The 18300-nt window shown below is 50.3% G+C and overlaps 1 protein-coding gene across 1 annotated transcript in view; it reads right to left on the bottom strand.

Moving 5' to 3' along the window:
* Positions 1-18300, bottom strand: part of LOC310755061 (transferrin receptor protein 2-like) — a gene marked incomplete at its 3' end in the record, with an annotated part of 34308 nt that overhangs the window by 15673 nt on the left and 335 nt on the right. Inside the window, exons 2-3 of the mRNA XM_083631740.1 lie at positions 17507-17648; positions 15721-15786 (exon numbers count right to left, since the gene is read on the bottom strand). Of these exons, the coding sequence (XP_083487866.1) occupies positions 15721-15786; positions 17507-17527 (87 nt within the window). The remainder of the gene's footprint in view (positions 1-15720; positions 15787-17506; positions 17649-18300) is intronic.

The raw sequence follows: 18300 nt of genomic DNA, 5'->3' as shown, positions 1-18300 counted from the left end.
ATCATGGGGCACCTTGTCAAATGCCTTGCTGAAATCAAGGTAGGCTACATCCACTGCGTTCCCTTCATCTACCAGGCTTGTAATTCTGTCAAAAAACGAGATCAGGTTAGTCTGACATTACTTATTTTTCAGAAATCCATGTATACGGCAGCTTCCTACACTCCAAAGTGAAAAGGATCTAGTGAAAATCCAAGTGAGGAGGATCTAGAAGTCTTAGTAGACCAGAAGCTGAACATGAGTCCGCAGTGTGATGCAGCAGCAAAAAAGGGAAATACTATTCTCGGCTGCATCCACAGAAGTCTAGTGTCTATGTCATAAAGGTAAAGGGACCCCTGACTGTTAGGTCCAGTCGTGGCCGACTCTGGGGTTACGGTGACATCTTGCTTTACTGGTCGAGGGAGCCGGCGTTTGTCTGCAGTTTTCTGGGTCATGTGGCCAGCATGACTAAGCCGCTTCTGGCAAACCAGAGCAGTGCACGGAAACGCAGTTTACTTTCCCGCCGGAGTGGTGCCTATTTATCTACTTGCACTTTGATGTGCTTTCGAACTGCTAGGTTGGCAGGAGCAGGGACCGAGCAACGGGAGCTCACCCCGTCGTGGGGATTCGAACTGCCAACCTTCTGATCGGCAAGTCCTAGGCGCTGTGGTTTAACCCACAGCACCACCTGCGTCCCGTCCATGCCATAGTATCACTCTATTCTGCCTTGGTCAGACCACACCTGGAGTGCTGTGTTCAGTTCTGGGCACCACAATTTAAGATGGATATCGACAAGCTGGAGTGTGGGCAGAGGAGGGCGACCAAGATGACCAAGGGTCTCGAAACCAAGCTGTATGAAGAATGGTTGAGGGAACTGGATATGTTTAGCCTGGTAAAAAGGAGACTGGGAGGAGATATGTTAACATCTTCAAATATATATAAAGGTCTGTCCCATGGAAGATGGAGCAAGCTTGTTTTCTTGTTTTCCCCTCCAGGGAAGAAGGGTGAGTGAAGTTTAGCACTGGGAACAACACAGGGAATCAAATCAATATTATCCAACGGCTGAACTGGGAATCAAAAGCTGCTGCTGGGGGAGGGGAAGGGGCCCACTCTGAATTAGGCCGGGTGGGTGTGGAGTCCAGGGGACTCCAGAATAAGGTTACCAGATTTTTTTCAATGAATCCGGGGACACTTTTCAACTTTGATAGGATTTTGCCAGGGGACTGATTTGTAAATCCGGGGACTGTCCCCGGGGAACGGGGACGTCTGGTAACCTTACCCCAGAAGCCAGCCCCCACCATTCCCTTCCCAGGGGTGGGAGACCACCAGCGCCTCCTATTCTCCAACAGGCAACATTGCGGGGAGGCTGCCAAACAGGGTGCAGATCCAGCCTCCAAGCAGAACACAGCAGCGTGCGATACATTCCATTTGCCGCCCTTATGGATCCTGCCACCCAAGACTCGCCTTGCCATATGGGTGGGCCAGCCTGTTCCAACTCTACATTTCTATGGCTTTGTGAATTCAGAGTAAATGCAGCCGATTTTGGACAGAGCAGAATCTTGTAAGCGGAGAGGGCGAGAGTTGGACGGTGATTAGGTTTGGGGTGTTATGACTGTGTTCCTATTTTCAACAGTATTGTGTTGCAGAATAGGCAGGTAAGTGGAGGGGGGGTCCCCAGCCCAGGGGCCTCCAGACTACACCTGCTGTCAGTCCCAAGACAATATGCCTATGCTAGCTGGGACTGATGTGATTTGTAGTCCAAAACATCCTGAGATCACTAGGTTTGGATTTGCTGTAGTAAGGACTTTGCAATGTGCATTTATGTTAATTCCCCATCTGCCCTGAAGGGGGCAGAGCAGCACCCAGCTAAGACAACCATCTTCATTCAAGGCACATCAGCACACTTTAATGCTTTCTAAGAAACTATAAAGGAAGGAGGCCGGATTGTGCAAGGCGAAGAGGAAGGGGGAGGCAGGAGGTGTGAATGGCTGTGTGTCAATGTGAACATTTCCTGTGGTTTATTACTGTAGATCATGGCACGAGTAAAATAAGGTTCGCGTAATATGACAAGAGACCCTCCATTATTAACTTTCTCAAGGAACCAATATACGCTTCTTTCTAAGGACAGGTATATGTCATTTCTTGGCTGGCTCTTAATGTGGGTTCTGTGGCAAAATTCTCACACTCGCTTTCTGTAGGGTTTTGAGAATGGTTGGGGATTCTTCCACAATTTAGATCAAGGTGTGTGTGTGTGTGGTAGGATTCGCTGCCTGCTCAAACTGTAATTTTGCTGCCCGAAGTAGCATTTATATATTCTGTCACTTTCGTTTCACATAATAAACCAAGCTTTCTTTATTCCTTCTCTGTGAAAACGTCTTGTGGGTGTCAGGTTAAGGGTCAACATGTGTCCATAAGGGTAACACGTGGTAACTCTGGCCCAAGTTCCCAAACCATACACTCGTGTGTATGAATTCACGTGAGTGCTGGGCACGCTTGTGGGATCAGATACATACTTGTGACAGAGGGGTGAGCACACGCACCCTCACCCTCCTGCCATGCTGTCGCAGAAGGGTAACATGCGTCACCGTGGCTCAGTTTCATTGGCCCCTCTGAAAACGTGTCAGGTCCCAGGGGAGCTCTTGGGTGTGAGACGTTTTGCCAAAGTCCCTGTTCCCATAACACCTCTTCCCAACCCCAAGAACATAAGAAGAGGCTGCAGGATCAGACCAGAGGCCCATTTGGTCCTGTGTCCTGGTCTCACAGTGGCTGACCAGATGCCCCAGTAGGAAACCAGAGGCCACCAGATTGGGAAAATCTGATTTAGGGCATATTTATGATTTTATGTATATGTTTCATACAATTAATATGCTTTCTCAATTATAAAAAAACCAAACAAACTCAGGAGCAATTTTCAAGAAGAATAAAGGTAAAGGTAAAGGGACCCCTGACCATTAGGTCCAGTCGTGGTCAACTCTGGGGTTGCGGCGCTCATCTCGCTTTACTGGCCGAGGGAGCCGGCGTACAGCTTCCGGGTCATGTGGCCAGCATGACTAAGCCGCTTCTGGCGCACCAGAGCAGCGCACGGAAATGCCGTCTACCTTCCTGCCGGAGCGGTACCTATTTATCTACTTGCACTTGACGTGCTTTCAAATTGCTAGGTTGGCAGGAGTTCAAGAAGAATACTCGCACGTATATTCACGCGTTCACATATTCACGTATGGTGGTTAAAATGTTCCTCTGTTTGCGCCTGACCTAGAAAGTGGTGGGTGCAGAACAGGAAACATGAACTCGCCTAGGAAGAAGGTTGCAGCGCTTGGGGCTTTTTAACTGAGGGGAAAAGACAAGTGAGAGGCTGCATGACAGGAGTCTATAAAATGATGCACAGCATGGAAAACCCTGGATCTCGTGGGCATCCAATGAAGCCAAACATTGGGAGGTTCAGGACAGATAAAAGAAAGTTCTTATTCACACAGCACATACGTTAAACTACAGTTACAGGCAGGTAGCCGTGTTGGTCTGCCATAGTCATAACAAAATTAAAAAATTCCTTCCAGTAGCACCTTAGAGACCAACTAAGTTAGTTTATTGGTATGAGCTTTTGTGTGCATGCACACTTCTTCAGATACACTGAAACAGAAGTCACGAGACCCTTATATATAGTGAGAGGGTGGGGAGGGGTACCAAGGTACTCAGAAGGGTGGTGGGAGATGGGTGATTGGCTGATAGGTGTTGTAAACCTGTTTTCGACTGTTAACGACTGCAATTGGTTTTACAGGAAAAAGCAAGGGGTGAGATGGCTAAAAATAGCTTTATCATGTATAATGAGATAAGAATCCAATGTCTCTATTCAGACCAGGTCTCTCCATGGTTTTAAGTTTGGTAAGTAAAGGTAAAGGCAAAGGGACCCCTGACCATTAGGTTCAGTCGTGGCCGACTCTGGGGTTGCGGCACTCATCTCCCTTTACTGGACAAGGGAGCCGGCGTACAACTTCCGGGTCATGTGGCCAGCATGACTAAGCCGCTTCTGGCGCACCAGAGCAGCGCACGGAAACGCCGTTTACCTTCCCGCCGGAGCAGTACCTATTTATCTACTTGCACTACGACGTGTTTTCGAACTGCTAGGTTGGCAGGAGCAGGGACTGAGCAACGGGAACTCACCCTGCCCCGGGGATTTGAACCGCCGACCTTCTGATCGGCAAGCCCTAGGCTCTGTGGTTTAACCCACAGTGCCACCCAGGTCCCTTAAGTTTGGTAATAAGTTGCAATTCAGTACGTTTCCGAGCACAATTCAAAGTGTTGGTGCTGACCTTTAAAGCCCTAAACGGCCTCAGTCCAGTATACCTGAAGGAGCGTCTCCACCCCCATCATTCTACCCGGACACTGAGATCCAGCACCGAGGGCCTTCTGGCGGTTCCCTCACTGCGAGAAGCCAAGTTACAGGGAACCAGGCAGAGGGCCTTCTCGGTAGTGGCGCCCTCCCTGTGGAACGCCCTCCCACCAGATGTCAAAGAGAACAACAACTACCAGACTTTTAGAAGACATCTGAAGGCAGCCCTGTTTAGGGATGCTTTTAATGTTTGATGTATCACAGTATTTTAATATTCTTTTGGAAGCCGCCCAGAGTGGCTGGGGAGGCCCAGCCAGATGGGCGGGGTATAAATAATAAATTATTATTATTATTATTATTATTATTATTATTATTATTCAGCAACTTCTCTTTCCAGTCTATTTCTGAAATTCTTTTGTAAGAAGACAGCTACTTTGAGATCTTGTATAGAACGTCCTGGGAGACTGAAGTGTTCTCCTACTGGTTTCTCTGTCTTGTGGTTCCTGATATGGAGGAAGTGGTGGCCACCAAGCTTTCAAGATAGGACAAACTGCTGGAGAAGAGGGCCTTCAATAGCGAATAGCCAGCATGGCTCAGGCAACGATGCCTCCAGATGCTATTTGCTGGAAACCGCAGGAGGGGAGAAGGCTCTTGTTCAACGCTGGAAACAGCGCTGTCAGATTTGCTACGCAGTTGCCGGAGCTGATGCAAGACCTGGCTGGTTTCCGAGAGCGAGCAGCGTGCCAGGCAGGATCCCAGAATAGGCTGGCAAACGCGCGCCCCCTAGCGCTGCCCCGATGAGGGCACTGGGGTCAGAGAAGCTGTTTGCATTGCACAAGAAGCAGGAAGAGATAAGGAACTACCAGGGCTAAGCTGTGAGACTTTGCGGCATCCAGGAAGGCGTGGCCAAAGAAGGGCACGCCCCCTCGGGCTGGTAAGCCCAACCCTCTTTTAACTCTTCACTCCCTCCCACTCCATCTCTGGGTATATATACAGCCTATTTTATCACTTGTTATATCTCCCAAGTCTGGAGAGGGAGCTGCTCAGAGCCCAAAAGTGGTTGTTGTTTAAAAGAGGTTAATTTGAACCTAGGTTTATCACAGGCAAAATGATCTCTGTTTATTTCATCGAGCCGAGTTAGGTTGGTGTATGCCAGCCTTCGAGCTCCACAGAACTCGTCATCCAGGGGCAATGTTGACAAAGAGTTCTGTGAAAGTCAAAAGACTGCAGGGTGCTCTACTGATCTAAGCCAGCCCAAGTTGTGTTTTCTTAAGATAAGGGGAGGATTTAAGGAAGGGAATTTCAAAGACAGAACTGACGTCAGGTCTGAAACATTCTGGTCAGTGAGGAGGGAAATGGCCGCTGGACTGAATGCCTGGCTTTCATAGGATTGTAGAGTTCGAAGGGATCACCAAGGGTCATCTAGTCCAACCCCCTGCAGTGCAGAGATCACAGCTAAATCATAGCTTTGAGCCATTTAATTCTGTCTTCCCCAACCAGGTGCCCTCCATATGTTTTAGACTACAACTCCTACAAGCTCCAAGCCAGCATAGCCATATTATTCCACAACTGGGGGCAACTGCTGAGAAGGCCCTGTTTTTGTACCTCCACTGCCTGTTAGATTTTATTTATTTTACGTAGGCCCTCCCAGGGCAGCTCAGATCTAAGGAGTAATTTCAACAGAATGCAGTCAATATGGTCATCACCGCATTTCAAAAGTTGGCACTATAACTCAGATAGGATTACAGTGGTACCTCTGGTTACGTACTTAATTCGTTCCGGAGCTCTGTTTTTAACCTGAAACTGTTCTTAACCTGAAGACCACTTTAGCTAATGGGGCCTCCCGCTGCTGCCGCGCCCCCACTGTGCGATTTCTGTTCTCATCCTGAAGCAAAGTTCTTAACCCGAGGTAATATTTCTGGGTTAGTGGAGTCTGTAACCTGAAGCGTATGTAACCCGAAGTACCACTGTAGTTTAGAGACCAAAAAATAGACCTAGATGTTTGTAGGTGGACAGTGGTTAGTCAGCTCCGATTCCTGCATTGCAGAAAGTTGGGACTGGCTGGCCCTTAAGAGTCCTCCAGAATTCTGTTATTCTACTGGTAAGAGAAAGGAACTCTGTGCATGCTTAGAAACCCTTGGCTGTTGCTGCACCTAGCCCAGAGAGGTCCTCTGAGCACCAGCAAGGCCTGCTTTAGGTGGAAGCAGGGACTTCCCACCAGGCCTGGCTGCTCCAGAATTCTGTGTGCAATTTCCCAGATCCATCTCCTTGCAAAGCCACTGCCGGGATCTGTGTGTTATCCCTGACACATGATAACCCACCTTCCCATTTTCCTAGATTTCTAGGAGGTTTTCTCAGAAGTCACGTGATTGACAATGTCTCAGGGCTTGCTGGCGCAAGCCGCATTTCTGGGTCCTGAATGCGGAGCAGGACGTACAGGCTGGAATTCCTGCTGTGCAATTTATTATTCAATTTATTTTACACCCTGGGCTGCGACCCCAGCACTGTGAGAGCCACAGTGTGGTGCAGTGGTTAGAGTATCGGTCAGGAAGCTCACTGGGTGGCCCTAGGCCAGTCACTGCCCCTCTCAGCCTACCTCACAGGGCTGTTGTAGGAATTAAATGCGCCAGTCCTCTTCTGAAGCCATCCAAGTTGGTTGCCATCACAGACTCCTGTGGGAGGGAGTTCCATAGTTTAGCTATGCGCTGCACAAAGAAGGACTTCCTTTTCAGTGGCTTGAATCTTCTACACACACACACACACAGAATATCGAAGTTAAACTAAGCTACACCCCCCCCCCCGGAGGTCGTCAGCTCCTTTGTGAACATTTTGCAATCCTCAGCTCCCTGAGAATGCATATGCAGTGTGTTGAGTTCAACAGTTCTTCTCATAATCATTAAGAACAAGATGGTGTATAGTGCATGGGAAGGCAAACTAAGGCCCGGGGGCCGGATCCGGCCCAATTGCCTTCTCAATCCGGCCCGCGGCCGGTCCAGGAATCAGTGTGTTTTTACATGAGTAGAATGTGTGCTTTTATTCAAAATGCATCTCTGGGTTATTTGTGGGGCTTAGGAATTCATTCATTCCCCCCCCCCAAAATATAGTCCAGCCCCCCACAAGGTCTGAGGGACGGTGGACCGGCCCCCTGCTGAAAAACTTTGCTGACCCCTGATATAGTGCTTTAGCGTATACTGCGCTTACAGTTTATTTTGTTCCCACAACAACCTTGTAAGGTTGGCATTGTGACTATCCGCATGTAGCAGGTGGAAGACCTGAAGAGAGGAGTCGTGCGCCTCTCATTCAGTGTTACCCAACCCCATTCATTCAGGGAGCATGTCCAGGAGAAGCAATAATGGTGGAATCGTAGAGTTGCAAGGGATCCAAAGAGATCATCCAGCCCAACCCCCTGCAACGTAGGAATCGCAGCTCAGAAAACCCTCAGTGGACACCCTCCCCCCTGCGCGCCAAAGGGAGAGATGCCTGCAATTTAGGATAGGCTGAGCATTTTTTGTAGTAATTCCATCTCTCATGGGGTGTGAGGTCTAACAGCGACCCCCCCCATCCCTTACCCGCATCACAGGACCATAGCAAATGTCCTTTCAAAACCTCCTTCTAAACTGAGAAAAGCAAAACTGAAAATCAAGCTGGATAAACATGGGTTTTCCTTCATCACAAGCGTCTGCTTGTTAGGGCTTTAGACCTGGTTTTCGTTTTGTTTTTTTATCTAATTGCCTTGAGACAGGAGGCAATTAATAAGCCGATAATAGTAATAAAAAGCCATAAGTCGGGAGGAAGAAGGCGGGAGTTGGCAACAGAGGGAGGCCAAAGACTTTGGCAGGAAGAGGCTCTCCGCTCCCCACACCTGCTGTGACCACTGGTCCCCGCTCCCATTCTCTGGAGGCTCCTCTGGGAAGGCCGATGGCCAAAGGTCAGAGGTCTCCCTTCCCGCCTGGCCTGGTTGATCTGTCACCGTCGCTGGCGCCGCCAGGCCTCATCCCCTGTTTGGAGACGCGGCCAGGATCGATGGAGCCGCCCGCCTGGGTCGGCGGATCAAGGCTTCCTCGTCGTGTGCAGGCCGGCACGTATGAGGAGCCGGGAGCCACTGGGAGCTCTGGCCGGGGGCCCAGCAGCGCCACACACAGGGTGGGGAGGGCAGCGGAGGAGCAAGTGGGGGGTGGGGGTGGCCAGGACTCCTGGGTCCCATTCAGAGCCTGGAAGAGAGGGGAGGGAGGGGCCAGGACACCTGGGTTCTCCTGGGCACCTATTGCAAGGAAAAGAAACCTAATGCGGGGTGGGGGAGATCAGGGGACAGCTGCTCTGCAGGCAGGAATTCAACCAATGCAGCTTTTTCCCCTAGAGAGGAAGAGAGGGAGGAAGCTGTACCTCTCTGATTTCTGCCTGTTCTGCAGCTGTTTAAAAGTCTGGAGGGGGGAGCTGGGGGAGCGGCAAACCAAACTTGGGCAGAATGGATGTGAGGTAGGACTCCTGGGTTCTCTGGGGGAAAGAGGGGTTTCCTGCTAGCAGTCAGGACACCTGGATCCCCTGAGGCAGGAAGTTCGTTCTGGCTTCAGAGCAGTGACAGGGCGGATCCAGAATTCCTGATTTCTTCCCCTCGTCTGCTGGCAAATGGATGTATCTGAAGAAGTGTGCATGCACACGAAAGCTCATACCTATAACAAACTTAGCTGGTCTCTAAGGTGCTACTGGAAGGATTTTTTAATTTTATTTTGTGAGAGCTAGTGGTTTGGCCCAGCCTTGAATATGGGAGCAGAGGAGGGCTCTGAGTTCAAAAGCTCCTCTGACAGATATGGCCAGACCTGCACTGGCTGGGCAGACTTTGCCAGCAAACACTCGGCACCAGTTCTCCACCTGCAATGTTGCCCGTGAACATTCGGCCTCAGTTTGCTATCTGTGAAATGGGCCCAATCAAGACGTAATTGAAACCGTAGCACTATTTCCTCCATGAGGGCTACGTGAAGCCTTAACGGCAGGAAGTATGTGAGAGGGATGGTCTCTTGGCTTCTCTAGAAAACTAGTAAACGGTATAACAGAACGGGAGGCGGACAGGGTAAGAGGCTCCAGCTCTGGGCAATTCGAGTTCAGTCAGGAGGAGCCTGGGAAAAAAGCGCGAGCCAGGACTCCTGGGTTGTCAAAGTGGGAGAGAGTGGGAAGGGAGTTAGACAGGGATATGGGGCTGGGAGCCAGGACTTCCGAGTCCCCCTTGATTCACGGCTCCGCCCCACCTCCCCTGCAACCAGCCCCCCTTCCTCGGTGGCGTGTGTGATGTGAAGCGACCCCACGGAGCGTTGGACTCGTTGCACGTACGCACACCAGGCAAGGTGGCCCAGGCACGGACCGCCGCATCTGCAGCCGTCAGAAAGTGGTCCCTGGGGGCCCCATAAATCGGCACGGCGGCATCTTGTCGCCAAGTAAATGAAAGCGGCTTTCCCACCACCTCTGAGTGGGAGGAAGCCTCATAACAATGGGGATGTGTGATCAGACAGTCTGGCTGGCTGTGGCCTGTTTCTCTCGGTGTGTGTATGAAAGAGAATTTTTTTTAACCACATCACATGCGCCTGTGACCTGCTTTCGGAAAAGCAGAGGCTATTTACCTTAGAGTCGGAATGGATCACAGCTCAAGAATCCCTTTTCCTAGTTGTGGAGGGGAGCCTTGTTTCACTCGCCAGATAAAAGTGCATATAGAGAAGGCCAGGGAAGGGCTTCCCAGCCTCTCCTCACAAACACACATTCGTCGCTTTCTCGCTGTACGCCACCAGTCTGTGGAACTCACTGCTTCATGATTACAAGATGGCTGCTAGAAGTGGCTGGTGGCTATGATTAGGGAATGGTGGGGGGGTGTTTGATTTTGTTTGCCTCTTAATAAGAAACTAAACACTTTGCGTTTTCTGAAGCAAAACCATAACTATCCTTTGAAAGTCATGCTTCTCTGAATTTTGCGATGGTGTTCGCCAACCAAGCAGTGTGTGCGAACATGCGTATGTTGGGGAAATGTATAGAGTCCTGAAAATAACGTACAAAAGTGCATTATGGCAGGGGACATGCATCTATTGCTCAAAACAGCACACAAGAATGTGTATTCTAGGAGAAATTGGCACCAAAATGCTGATGAATCTTCATGAGGATTTAAAAAAAACAAACCATCATTTGCTACTGAAACACACAAAGAACTGGATTTAGGATTGGGAAGATGAGAAACTGAAACCGACCTAATCATAGATTCCCTAGTCCTGACACCTGAAATCTGAAGGCTGCGTGTCCCGTGGGAGTGCCCTGCATGGACCCCGGAACCGTGCTGTGCAAACACAGGCAGAACGTCCTGTCCTGAGGACCTCCGGATTCTCTCTCGCTACCTTCCAAAATGCAAGCTTCCCCATCAGCCATGCTGAGAGACCATGTTTGGAAGATCCACAGGCAAAATGAAGCTCTTCTGTGTCCCAGGAGGCTGGGACAGACAGAGGACTGGACAGATTCATCGGCGGTCAGGCTAGCCAGGGCTGCTAGCTACAATGGCTATGCAGAGGCGGCTTGAGAGTAGTGTGACCATTTCGGCCGCACTGGCCCCTGGGAGACTAGGTGGGCCCCCTTTGGCCTGATCCAGCAGGCTCTTCTTATGCCCTTTTGTTCCAAAGTACTGGGCAAGGCAGACTAGCAGCCTGGCCCCTCTGTAGCTCTCTGCGTGCACCCCATGCTCTGCATGCCACGACTCAGCAGAGAGAGAAAGCAGCTCGCTCCTCTGCTCTGCTCAGGAATGTGAACTTCCCTCTGGAGGAAAGGAGCCGCTGGGAGCCCATAAGGGCAGCTGGATCGCTCTGTGCTGTCCACAACGAAAAGCAGCGGCACAGAGATCAGCCTACTCCAAGCTGGTGCCCTCCAGATGTTTTGGACTACAACTCCCATCAGCTGTGCTGCCTGGGGCCGAGGGCAATTGTAGACCCAAACATGGGGGAGACTGAACCAGAGGAAGACCCTCTCCTTTCCCTCCTGCCCCGGATGATGCCCCTTTGCCCTCTTTCTGCTTAAGAGCTCAGCCGGTAGAGCACGAGACTCTTAATCTCAGGGTTGTGCTTGCTAAAAATTGGAAAACACAAGAACTACCAACAGTGGAAGATTGGCAGATGAAGATGATGGACTTTTTGGAGCTAGCTGACCTGATTGGAAGAATCCACGACCGGAAAGAAGAGGAGTTTCAAGAGGACTGGAGGAAATTTAAGGACTATTTGAATAAATATTGTAATATAAAAAAATTAGAAATTACTTGAAAGAAACAAATAGGCCTAGGATTAAACTAAGTTATAATTAAATAAATGGGATTTAGAAAATTAAGAAATGTGAATAAGATGGACTATAATTGGAGATTGTTTTAGTTTAATAATGATATTGGAAAGCTGTTACTTTCAACTACAAGGAAACTCAGAAGGGAGGGACTAAGATGTTTAAAAGGTTGGATTTGTAAAGAATTAAGTTTGTTGTTATTGTTAATCTGTTTATTGTTCCTTTTTTCTTCTTTTATTCATTGCTATATTTTTCTTTGTTTTTGTTTTTGTGTCTCATTCTGCTTTGTGGTTATTGTTATTATTGTGGAAAATCTAATAAATTTTATTTAAAAAAATAATAATCTCAGGGTTGTGGGTTGAAGCAAAAGGTTCCTGCCTTCCAGGGGGTTGGACTAGATGACTCTGGTGGTCCTTTCCAACTCTACAATTCTATGATTCTATGTGGGATGGAGGCTCCGGAAAAAAGGATGCCAGGCCAGTCTTGGCAGCTTTGGGGTTTGCTCAGTGATAGCAGGGAACACAGAGCGCCTGCAGCTGAGCCGAGGGCGAGAGGCTTGGCCGACATTTCGGCTTAGATAGCGCCAGGCGTCATCCAGGGGTGAGCCAAAAGCAGCTGTGGGCTGCCCATGCCAAGATGGAAGGGGGCTTCTTCTGGGGCAGAGGTGAGGCGGCTAGGAGAGGAGGCAGGATTCAGCCCCAGAAACCTATGTCCAGAGCATCGGCTCCAGTGCCACAAGGACACACCTGGGATTCTTTAGCTGCAATTCCTGCGTTGCAGGAGGGGGTGGGCTAGATGACCCTCTGGTTCCCTTCCAGCTCCACAATTCCATGTTCCATCAATAGCAAGAAGCCACATCTGGGGAAGGGACGCTGTTGCACCTGCTTGGCGTGTAGAAGGTCCCAGGCTAAATCCCCAGCAGCATCTAGTATAAGGTTCCTGCCTGAGACCCTGGAGAGCCACTGCTGCCAACCAGTGCAAGCAATACTGGGTTGGATGGGCCAAGGGTGTGACTCTGTCCCCACACGTCTGCGATTGGAGGGCAGGGATTCCAAAAATGGAAGCGGGTTGCCGCCTAGCAAGAGAGGAAGATGCCGTACAGCGAGTCAGGCCTTTGGTCAATTGTATTGTCTGCACTGACTGGCACCAGCTCTTCAAGGTTGTAGCCCGTTCTGTTGAAAGGGACCATTGGATGCTGAATCTGGACTCTTCCACTGAGCAGCAGTCCTTGTTCACAGGGACAGGATCCTGTGCCCTTAACAGCTGCAATCAGGTGAAGCAGAACAGGACAGAACAGACAACTCTTTAATAAGAATGTAAGAAAGTCCTGCTGGATCTGATGGGGTTTTGTGTGTCTGTGGTTGCTCTGCAGCTCTACTGCCTCTGAATATGGAGGTTCCATTGGGATGCGGGTGGCGCTGTGGGTTCAACCACTGAGCCTAGGACTTGCCGATCAAAAGGTCGGCAGTTCGAATCCCCGCGACGGGGTGAGCTTCCATTGCTCGGTCCCTGCTCCTGCCAACCTAGCAGTTCAAAAGCACGTCAAAGTGCAAGTAGATAAATAGGTACCGCTCCAGTGGGAAGGTAAACGGCGTTTCTGTGCGCTGCTCTGGTTCGCCAGAAGCGGCTTAGTCCTGCTGGCCACATGACCCGGAAGCTGTATGCCGGCTCCCTCGGCCAATAAAGCGAGATGAACGCTGCAATCCCAGAGTCGGTCACGACTGGACCTAATGGTCAGGGGTCCCTTTACCTTTACTAATAGCCACTGATTGACAACATACCCCCTCCTCCACGGATTTGTCTAATCCTCTTGTAAAGCCATTCAAGTTGGCAGCCATCGCTTCCTCCAGTGGGAGTGAGTTCCACAGGTTAACAGAGCACACCACATGACAAAGTCCTTCCTTTCCCCTGTCCTGAATCTTCCAACATTCAGCTTCACTAGATGCCCCTCCCCTGAATGGTTTTGGACGCCCTTTTCTGAACCTTTCCCAGCTCTGCAGAGGCAACCAGAACTGTACTCAGTACAGTATTTCAATCTTGAGCATGGAATGTGCCCTTATCACATAACACCCTCCTCCCGCAAATAAAACGTTGGTATCTGAAGCTCCCGCAATAATGAGCATTCTAACAATAATACAGCATGGAAAGCTAATGCAGCCTGATTTTTTTTTTAAAAAAAACCTTTCAAGAGGAGCAAGAGGCAATCATGAGGGCAAGCTTCACCTGTTGGATTACTGCCTGCCATGCAGGTCTTTTGGGCGGGCGCAGGAGAACTGGTGGCAAGCCTTAAGCTGCAAGGTGGATGTGGAGACTTTGGAGCCAGGAGAAAATACCCAGAACTCAGCTATGGGGCATTTGGGGTCTGATATTCAGAACCAAACCAGACCAAACCAAGTCCTTCTTCAGGCAGCACATAGTTAAACTGCAGAACTGACCACCACAGGAGGCAGTGATAACTTTAAGACAGGATTAGACAAGTCCATGGAGCAAGAGAGGGCTATGGATGGCTATTAGCCGCCGTGATGGCTATGCTCTGCCCTCTATGGTCAGAGGCAGTAATGCTTCTAGTTACTGGAAACCACAGGAAGGGAGAGTGGCTCTTGCGGTCAAATCCTGTTTGCAGGTTTCCCATAATGGGCATCTGGCCACTGTGAGGACAGGACGTGCTGGACTAGTTGCTCCATTGGCCTGATCCAGCAGGCCCTTCTTGTGTTCTTATATTCTTGAGGGGTCTCTGCCTAAAAGCCTTTTTGGGGGCTGGGGGGGGGAGCTGTTTCTGGAGAGCCAGATTTGAAGCATCAGAGTTCCAAGAGGTTAAGTGGGACAATGCGCTAACTCTGCATAAAGTGCATCTTTTATAGGAACAGAGTTGGCTCGATTGAAAGCAGTAAATTGTGTAAGCAAGGACGCCTGGGTTGTTTGCACCCTCGTGGGCAAAGGGTTATTATGCCTATAAGTTCAGGCCTGAAGCTTGGATTCTCTAGGAGAGGGAGCTGGGTCTGTTTAGCTTGGAGAAGAGAAGACTGAGAGGTGATAAGATAGTCAGCTTCACACATCTGAAGGCTTCTCACATAGAAGGATTTTTAAGGAAATTTTTAAGAAAGGAGGTTCTGTCTAAACATTGGGAAGAACTTTCTGACGGCAAGAGGCGTTCGACAGAGGAACGGACTCCCTTGGAAGGTCGTGGGCTCTCTCCTTCCTTGGAGGTTTCTAAACAGAGGTCATACCTGCCAGCTGTGATTCCTGCCTTGCAGGGGGTTGGGATAGATGGCCCTTGGGGGTCCCCTGCAACTCTATGATTTTAGGGGCGGGTGCGGCTGAAAGTCAGGTGCCGGGGGTGCCTTGGAGCAGGAGGAGAGCCACGGATGCTGAGATCCGGCAGGACATCGGTGGAGGAGAAGGCGTCACCAGCCGAGGAGCGTCACTCTGGCCAGACGTGAGTCAGGGGTGCTCCTCCTCACGCCGTTTTTTTGGCACACCAAGGCTCCCTGGATGGCGGCCTGCCAAGGCAGTGACCTTCTCCACCTTGACGCCTTAACCTGTGTCTGGCCTGCGGCCAGGGGCAGACGTGTCTGGTCCTGCATGGGCCTTCCTCCTTGAAGGGAAAAAAGCCCCCTTTGGCTTCCGGCCGGCAGAGGGAAATTGTCCATCTCCCTCCTGGCCTGTCCAGTGACATTCTCGCACTCAGGGAAGGAAGGGAGCGTGGTGGAGGTCGGGGTGGGGGGAGAGACAGAGCGGGAGAAAAGCCACATCGGGCAGAGAGCAGAGGGATCAGGCGGATGAAACATTAACTGTGCCTCGTGCGTCCGGTGGCACAGCTTTCGCGAGATCTGGGGTCTGCAGAGGAAGGGGAAAGGGGGTCGCTTTCCCCCACTCCTCCGAGCAAACATCAGTGGGGAATTTGTGTGTGTGTGTGTGCAAAAATGCAAGCCGGTGTCCGGCGCTGCTAGGAGCAGATCCTCCAAAAAGAGAAGAAATCAGGTTCTTCAGGTGGCAATTGGGATCCAGAGAGAGAAAGAGAGCAGGGCACTGGAGCAGCCGATCACGTTCTTGAGAAGTTAGGCTTCCCGGTCAAAAGGTGAAGAGGGCACCACCGTTTCGGACAAGGTCCTTTGCAAACTCACCTTGGCGTGTGCGGATTGTGATCTCTTCCTCTTCGCTGAGCCAAACCAGCTGGACTTTTGCGTGATCTGGAGAGAGAAAGGAGGGAAATATAAGCTGCTGGACGTCCCTCGCGTGGAGCTGCCGCGGTCGACCTGCTCAGCCGCCGCCCCCACCCCGGAATGACGGTCCATGGCTAGCCATGGGGCAGAAGGGGTCCGCTAGTCTCTAGGACCATGAAGTTTTGGCTATGGGGATACCTGGTGAGTAGCGTCCGTCCGCTCTGGCGGTTGCCAAGGGGGAGGTCAGGGGGACGGTGCCAGCTGCGGCAATCGATTGAGTTGGGCCCCTGCCAAAGGGAATTGGCTGAGCACAGCAAGGTGGCTAGAGGAAGCTGCTGGAGGCCAGGCCATTTGCCTCTCACAGCCCAGCCCTGACTGGCAGCAGCGACAGCAGCAGTAGCTGCCCTCCCTCTGGAGTAGTCTCAGGTAGAGAGAGGGGCTCCTTTCCTCCATGGCCTGCTCCTTGATGCTGGGGTGCCTGGGAGGACTGAAGCAGGGACCTTCTGCACACCAAGCTTGCTGCTGGGAGACTTTACACCCACCCTCTCCCTTGACTCTCTCAAAGTTTGGGAAACGGAGGTTGTAAAATTAGTCAAGGCAGGGGTCCGCTGAGGTTATGAAATCCTCCTCCGGCAGGCTGTTAGATAATAGGCAGGAGGTGGCAGCAGGCAGGTGCCTCGCGGGGGTGGAGTGGGGGCTCTGGAAACCCAAATGTCCTAGGCTAGGTAGCCCTGGGCCTCTTTATTGTCAAGAAGGGCAATTTGGAAGCCACTCAGCTGTGTTCTTATGGGGGCATAGGCGACTTGATGCCTGATAAGGAGGGGATACTGGGATTGCAGCCCTAAGGTTTCGTTCTATTTGATCGGTTGCAAATGGAGCCTCTAGGATTTGTGCAGCAGCCTTGAGAGACACCTGGATCCTCTGGAAGAGAGGAGCCCCAGGGAAAGGGGACTTCTCAGCAGTGAGGAAACCAGAGCATTTTCTCAGGCCAAAGGTCACCCCTCCCAGGCAGGCCAGTCTTTGCATCCCCTTTTGGCACTGGGGAGCTTAGGGGGCAGGTGAGGCTTGTGAAAAGCCAATGAATCATTTTGCGGCAGAGAACTGAGAGTTTTGAAACGAGGGTCCACCCACGCAGTGCACTCTGAGCTGTTTGGCCGCACCAGGTAGAAGATCGGGGCTCTGTGGGTTTCCTTCTGAACAGCCACATTTCTGGGGACTCGGAGGTCTCTGGGAATTTCTCTCTGATTTGTGTGTCAGGAGAATGTTGGGGAAATCTCATGCATATTCCCAGGCTGGACTGTGGTATGTGTGTGTGTGGAAGAGAGAGAAACTCTATGAGTTGAAGCACGGAGAAGTGGAAGGTGCTGATAAGGGCTCTGTCGACACCACAAGCTGATAAAAGGGAGCTTGAAGTGGGATCTGCAGTGCCGAATTTGGAGTTTGGAATTGCAACATTGCAAACATCACTGAGCAACTCGCCTAAAATGCAAAACGCTGATGGAAAGAAACCGTGCGCGCACACCCAGCCTGGATCGATGGTCTTGAAAACTATACTGTGGACACGAGGAGGCAGCTGGGGAGGAATGAGAGAGGAGGGGGCATTTCATATTCCTGCCTGCCGGGCAGTTATTGAAGGACAGGAGCCCTGACAGAAGGGGGTGGGGAAGATGGGGACCCAAAGAATGTCTCTTCCCTCCCTGAGATTTACAGCTGGATTTGGAGCTGTCTAAACCTCTAAAAGCCATACCTGAAATTTCCTGCATTCCATCCTGCTTGTAGGATTCCGGAGGCAGGCAAGATTAAATGTCTGGCGCTTGTGATTTCTGCAGTGCAGAGGGTTGGGCTGGATGACCCCCTGGGGTCTCTTCCAACTCTGCAATTCTATGATTCTGTGTAAGGAAGGTTGTGACAAGTCACTTTGGGTTGCATTAGCCAAAAAAAGGCCACCAATAAGATAATAATAATAATAATAATAGTGGATTATATTCATATCTTTTGGAACTGATCTCAAATGCAAATATTTTGGAAATCCGTCCAGGATTAACATTTCTGATAAGTTAGGATATCATATACTCTTAGAACCTAAAATATTTCTGCTTGCTTATCTGAAGGATGTTATCAGTCAGATGGGCAGCATATAAATCATAAATTATTATTATTATCCCAGAAAAGTGATCGAGAATTAAGTGTTCAATCTTATAACTGCTGCTAAGTTCATGGGGAGAAGATACATCCCCTACTGTACATGAACGGATTGGAAAAAACCAAAAGATTAAGTTAATTTATTATACATATAAATCAGCCTAATGGGTTTCTAGGAAAATGGGTATTTTGGAAATAGTTTTGTCTTTGTTTACTTCGTTGAATTTTAATATTTGATATGGTGATGGGTGGGTGGATGGGCTGGTGGACAGACAAAACCACCGCTAGACTACAGTCGTACCTTGGATCGTGAATGCCCTGGAACTCATACTTTTTGGCTCCCGAACACCGCAATTTGCAAATGTTCTTTTGGAACTCGAACGTCCGACGGGGCTTCTG

This window comes from Podarcis filfolensis (genome assembly GCF_964270895.1).
Source record: "Podarcis filfolensis genome assembly, contig: HAP1_SCAFFOLD_123, whole genome shotgun sequence".
NCBI classification, from domain to species: domain Eukaryota; kingdom Metazoa; phylum Chordata; class Lepidosauria; order Squamata; family Lacertidae; genus Podarcis; species Podarcis filfolensis.
The sequence above is the reverse complement of the archived record's forward strand: the minus strand, read 5'-3'. Positions and strand labels throughout refer to the sequence as shown.